Below are 6,080 nucleotides of genomic sequence, written 5' to 3' on the forward strand. Positions count from 1 at the left end.
AAGCAGTAGCAATGAAACTGTAACGATCATAATGCTAAGCTAACGGATGGGTCATGTCCATCACATCATTCTCCTAATGATGTGATCCCGTTCATCAAATGACAACACATGTCTATGGTTAGGAAACATAACCATCTTTGATTAACGAGCTAGTCAAGTAGAGGCATACTAGGGACAATATGTTTTGTCTATGTATTTACACATGTACTAAGTTTCCGGTTAATACAATTCTAGCATGAATAATAAACATTTATCATGAAATAAGGAAATAAATAATAACTTTATTATTGCCTCTAGGGCATATTTCCTTCAAATTCACAGTTGTCTCACCTTTTTCCCGGATAGTCTCTGACATGTCCCATAGCTATAGCACTCCGCCTCCTTATGTGCTTGTCATCCGCACTTCGCGATGTGCACTGAACACCACGGAATATGTATCCATGTACTCTCTCAGCTTTTGACAATTTCAGACTCTCCACCACTTTCTCAGATTCTCCATGGTCAACTCCTGTCCATCTTCCAGCACCGATAGACTCAGTCACCAACTTGAATCTGGTACTCGTCAACACTGCTTCAGCACCCTTTGCACAATTTGTCTGACCACATGTCTGACCACCAGTGTCTTGGCCTGTCGCTGTGTTTGCTTACCGCATGCCTCGTCGCTATCACTACATCGAGCCTCTACTGACCTGGTCGAGTCTCCCAAGGTCGCGAACCCACATCACTCAACCCCCACTTCAGAGAACCACCGATCATCATCGACCGATGCCGAGTATCACGTCGCCATCAGACCACTAGTACCCAGTCCGATCCACTTGCCTCTCGTTATCCCGCTGAAATAGGCTTCGACTCTCCATGCATTTACGTCGTAGCCCCTCCATCAACACAGAGTGAAGTCGTCCATAGGACTCCAGCTCCACCTTCAACATGACTCCATGTAGCTGCGCTATGCTACCACCACACCCCGTCGACTTCAAGCTCTCATGTGTGCACTGCCTTGAATCAACCCTGTGTCATAATCTTGTCGAAGCGGCACAAGTCCTCAGGCCTGCACCACGTGTTTCCACGCCCCAGAATTCGGCCACCATCAGCATCACGCTCTTATGTCATCGTCGCCGAAATCACTGTCGTCTTCTACTTTGACCGACATCCTCGTCGATCCATCAGACTGTCCAGTCTGACCCAGCCGAAATTATCCGACTGCAACCATGCTCCACCCCGCGTCTTGTCTACCCACACATCTCCGTGCATTGTCTTAACACCCTGTGTATGCATGATCGTGTCACGACGCGCTCCAGACTCCTCCGAGCCTTATACACGTGTCGCCATCCTCGCATGCGCTCCATCTTGACCAACTCTACATCACGCCGCACTTCCATCCAAGAAATTATTTTGACCCAAGCAGCTTCTCGTACGCATTGCACCTTTGTATCCTAATAGGACACAACTCTAACAGGGAGCAAATCCATGTTACACTTGGGTACAATTTTTGGTCGTCGTATTGTGTGTAGCAAAAAAATACACTGGTATGTTGTACATAATTTTTCACTAGATCAAAGCAATCATCCTCTGGCATGAAACAATTTCTCGGCGAGTAACGTGACTTACATGTTTTTTCCCTGCTTTATACAACTTGTGTCATGCTTCCATAGCCGCTTGCTTCAAGTACTTTTTGTTGATCTACTTCATACAACTTACTTTCATGTTTCAAAGGACGCATGCTTCGAATTTGATCACATGGTCTGATCTCGTCAACCACTTCAATGTGTCGGTTCACGATGCATCTCAGTCTGCAGCGGCTGCCAGCTTGTTCAATATATAAAACACACAAGGAAGCACACATATAGCAGAGTGAAGCAAATCTTATAGTGAATGTGTAACGTATGATGTGAAGCATGTTAATTCAGGTCCACGTGGAAGCAAAATTTTAGCGAACGGAATGAAGCAAATATTGAGGTTGTTGGAAACAAAATATTATGATGAAGCACTGTGACGAAGGAAGAAAATGTTTACGTGGTTGGAAACATGTTATACGAACTGATGAAGCATGTTAATTTTCAGGCGATGCGGAAGCAAAAAAACAATTAGCAATAGAAGCATATTTTTGGTGTTGCGGAAATGAACAGAAACCATTTTTTTCGGTGTAAAAATAACTTTTTATTTGCGTTGGAAGCAAATTTTGGTAACATTGGATACAAAGTTTGCCTTATAAGGAAACAAAATGCATGGTTATTTTCCGTTAAAATCAGTTTCCTAAGATTTGTTTTGGTCCCTAAAATCATGGATTACTTCCCTCAAATCACGTGATGTGCACAGTTATTAGTTTCCTCTAATCACGCAAGGAAATTGCTTTCCTGACAACGTCCAACCATCTAATCAAACGCTAGCTCGGGTAGGTTCCAATCTAACGGTGATGAAGTAGTCTGAAGATTGCTAGGGATCCCTAGTGGTGCCCTAGTATAATCCCCGGCTGTTCCTGAGCTGGTCCACTAGAAACAGTTTTGGCTCTATGATACCGAAGGGCTCTGTTTGACCTGGTCCTTTTTTGTGGCTAACCGAGACAAGAAACCCACGAAAACGTCGTCTTCTCGTCCGTACGCGCGCCAGCTCTATCCACCTAGCGAGCTTCATTCGGAATCGGAAGCCTGTAGGAATTAAGTACACAAAGGACGTCCACAATGCACAAGACGCATCGCCAGTTGGATCAGTTTTTCTTTTGTTATAATCAGCAGGCAGCAGCCCTCCCAAACATCCAGACGCGACCCCGGCTCCATCTCCAACTCCAAGGCCCGAGCCGTCAGGCACTAGAGGAGCCGAATTAAGAAACCTCAAGACTACCGGTTGTCATCAGATCGGATACGACAGATACCGGCGGCTCGGAGGGAGACGAGTTCGTCAGGTTCTTCTCTTCCTTCTTTATATTCTCCCGTCAATTTTTCGGCGTTGCCGGGGTCCTACAAATGCCAATGATCGCCATTGGACGGCTCGGCTCAATAGTAGTATTGAACTGGGAAGGAACTGCTGGCGGTTATCGGGGCGCCTCCACATGGGCGCTGACGACGGCGCGTACCGGCGGACTCTTCCGGTTCCAGAAGAGCTGGCGGGGCAGGGCGGCCGGATCGTGACTGGACCTGGACGGCGCCCGCCGTGCCAATTTAAGCTTCAGCTCGGTGGCTGGGCGGCGCGTGTGAAACTGCCGATTGGCATCTTGTTCGCCTACGTATGGTAACAGACGTGTTCCGGGCTCTGGATCTTGTTGCTTGGCTCTGCCTCTCGCGGTGCCGCACGTAACGTACGCCATGTGTTTCCGCGCGATTGCACCGGCCTGCTTTAATCACTTCGCAATTCTTTTTGTAATATAATGCCCGAAGAAGAGAAAAAACTGTACACGTGAATTCCCACATTGAGACATACGTGCAAGAAAGGGTCGTAGGCTCGTAGCGATACCTCGGTCTTCACCTACACGATGCTGGTGATTCGGTGGGCAATTGGGGAGTCTCTCGTTGACGGGGCAGAACATTTTTCCTCACCCGTCACGAGTCAGGTTTCCCAAGACCCACGACCATTGTCGGGTTCAACACAAGTTGTAGTAGGATGAAATGAGCAGGTTCCGGTTCACATGCATCCATCGTGACACGGTGGGAATCGTGGCCTCCGCGGGCAGTTTTCACCCTCGCGGAACCCGGCGTGAACAAGGCGGTTGCTGCCGCGTCCGTCGGGGTGGGTCAAACTCGCAAGTCACCACGCCACGTCCCCATCAACCGTCGGACTCCACGCGGCGAAGCAAACTAAACCATCTCGCCGGCTCGACGCTCGCTCGCAGCTGCCTCCATCTATCCACCTCCTCGCCCTGCCGCCCCGACCTTAAAACAATCCGGCCAACCAACCCCACTGCCCGATCAGGCGATCACCACCACACCACAGCTACATCCACCGCAACCCGACGCACTGCCCACGACGGACTGCTGTCTGTCTTGGCGTGCAGGTTCCGACGGCGCGTGGGGCATGGAGAAGAAACTGCCGCTGGCGCTGGCGCTGGCGCAGAAGCACGGCGCCGGGGAGCCCGCGTGGGCGCGGCCGTGGCGGTGGGCCAAGACGGCCTTCTTCCTCGTCGCCATGCTCGCCTCGCTGCTGCTCGTCTGCGCGCCGCCCCTCCTCGTCGTGCTCCTCGACCTCGCCCTCCCGCCCATGCTCCTCTCCGCGCACCTCCGCGCCGGCGCCGACCCCCCGCACCGCTCCTTCCTCCCGGCCGTGCTCGACCAGGCGCGGGCGTTCGAGTTCCGGTCCTCCCTCGTCGACCTGCCCGCCGTCTCCGCCGCGCGAGCCCTGCTCATCCTCTGTGAGTAGAGTACCCAGATTGTGTTTTTCTCGGCATTGCAACCTCGGTTTCCTTCTTGGCCACGGCTGAGCTGACCAGCTGAGTTTTTCTTGTGGCGGCGACAGGCGCGTACACGGTGTGCGGGGGAGGAGGAGGCGCGTACCTGTGGGTGGTGGCGGCGAGCGCCGCGGCGTCCGTGTCGTACGTGCTGGCCAAGGCGGCCGCCGTGCTGCCGCGCGGCGCCGCGCCGCAGGGGAAGGGCGCCGCCGGGCCGGAGCCCATGCTCCTGCTGTCCCTGTCGCTCGCGGCCGCGCACCTCGCCGTCGCGTACCGGACCAGCTGCCGCGAGCGCCGCCGCTTGCTCGTCTACCGGATCGACGTGGAGGCCGTGAGTACCCTCGCCCCCTCGCCACCTCGCCTTTACTTCTCCGTAAATTGCACTGTCATCCATGGCTGAAAAAATCCACGTTTGCGTGATGAAAGATAATACTCTACTACTATCTCGCCGAGCCGAAGGCGTGATTCCTGAGAACAATCCAGGCATTAGGCTGGGTTGTCGTCTGTGCTTTCGGTGAGAAAGAGGGTCGAGGAACCAAATACGATTCCCTCGCCAAGTCATTAACGCGTAGCTGCCGAAATGTTTAAGCTAAAAGGAGTACGCACTATTCTACTAACAAGGAAAGTAAGTCATCTATAAAAATGTATCGGACGCTTCTGGCACTCTGCACCGGATGAGAAAAACAGAGAGCTTTTATTTTCTGATTATTACAGAATCAGCATCTGAAAAAATAGCCATTTTCATTTGTGAATGCAGGTACGGCTGAAAGGAGGCCACCAGACACCCAAGGGGCTCAAGCAGTGCAGCGTCTGACATGGTGTTCTCAACTTCTGATCCGTACTTGTAGTACACAGTACTAGTTGGAGATAGTTTTTCTTGGTAGCCAAAATTTTGTTAAGTTATTATGCAAAATTTGTGAGGTCCATCGGTGCTTTTTTTGTAAGTGGAGATACTGTAAATATGGAACTGTCGTGCTTAGCTTAGTTCGGCCTCCCGCAATGCAATCGCGACGAAATGCAGGACGAGCCGTGTGGCCGGCACCTTGTTTTGTGTGCTCACTCTCCTGCTTTCATGCAGTTACAGCCTTGCTTATAGTAGAGGTCCTATTTTTTTCTAGAAACATACCACTTCCTTCTCTAATGTCACACGCGGAGGAGGAAAATTCAGTGATGCACCTATCGTTTTTGTGCGAAATTTCGTGTTCGCTGGAGAAGTTTTCGGAAACGCCGTAGAAGATTCTGCTCCTAACGCTTCAGACAAAATTAGTCGACGACGAAAACTGAAGGAAGGAGCACGTCGCTGTTCGAAATCTGAACTTGTGATCTGTTCTCCGGTTTGCCGTTTGTGGCTGTAGAGTTCAGAAACGAGCCAGCGTTTTCAAAGCGGCAATAGCGATTTGATGGCATCACGTCGGGCGAGCCTCATTCGCCGAGGCCAAGTGGAACCCGTGGAAGTGCAGATATGTCGTCCGCCATGACGCTCGGCCGAGGCGGCGTTTTTATCGGTGGCGTGGCCGGGGGACGTGCGAGCTACTCGTACCTGGTAGTGCGAAGCTACGGCCTACGGGGGAGAAGTGCCGTTCGTTTGCCAGGCACGATCTCGCTACCACTTGCACGCTTTTCTAGAAGAGAACTCGCAGATCCTATCTACCTCTTCCTGCAGGAAAATGATAAGAATTTGTTGGCGGGTTATGAATCTACCATC

At 51.4% G+C, this 6,080-nt stretch overlaps 1 protein-coding gene across 1 annotated transcript; it reads left to right on the top strand.

Annotated features, from left to right (window-relative positions):
• The first annotated feature begins 3,788 nt into the window (after positions 1-3,788).
• Positions 3,789-5,359, top strand: LOC119339982. The gene is made up of 3 exons (XM_037611890.1): positions 3,789-4,339; positions 4,444-4,706; positions 5,133-5,359. The coding sequence occupies exons 1-3, from the start codon at positions 4,006-4,008 to the stop codon at positions 5,187-5,189; spliced, it is 654 nt and encodes a 217-aa protein (XP_037467787.1). The 5' UTR covers positions 3,789-4,005; the 3' UTR covers positions 5,190-5,359.
• Positions 5,360-6,080: the final 721 nt, after the last annotated feature.

The sequence above is a fragment of the Triticum dicoccoides genome, chromosome 1B, assembly GCF_002162155.2.
Source record: "Triticum dicoccoides isolate Atlit2015 ecotype Zavitan chromosome 1B, WEW_v2.0, whole genome shotgun sequence".
NCBI lineage: Eukaryota > Viridiplantae > Streptophyta > Magnoliopsida > Poales > Poaceae > Triticum > Triticum dicoccoides.

Coding starts and splice junctions, on each gene's coding strand:
- LOC119339982 (XM_037611890.1), top strand. CDS start 4,006: ATGGAGAAGAAACTGCCGCTGGCGCTGGCGCTGGCGCAGAAGCACGGC. Junction 4,340..4,443: donor GCGAGCCCTGCTCATCCTCT/GTGAGTAGAGTA, acceptor TGGCGGCGACAG/GCGCGTACACGGTGTGCGGG. Junction 4,707..5,132: donor ACCGGATCGACGTGGAGGCC/GTGAGTACCCTC, acceptor TTGTGAATGCAG/GTACGGCTGAAAGGAGGCCA.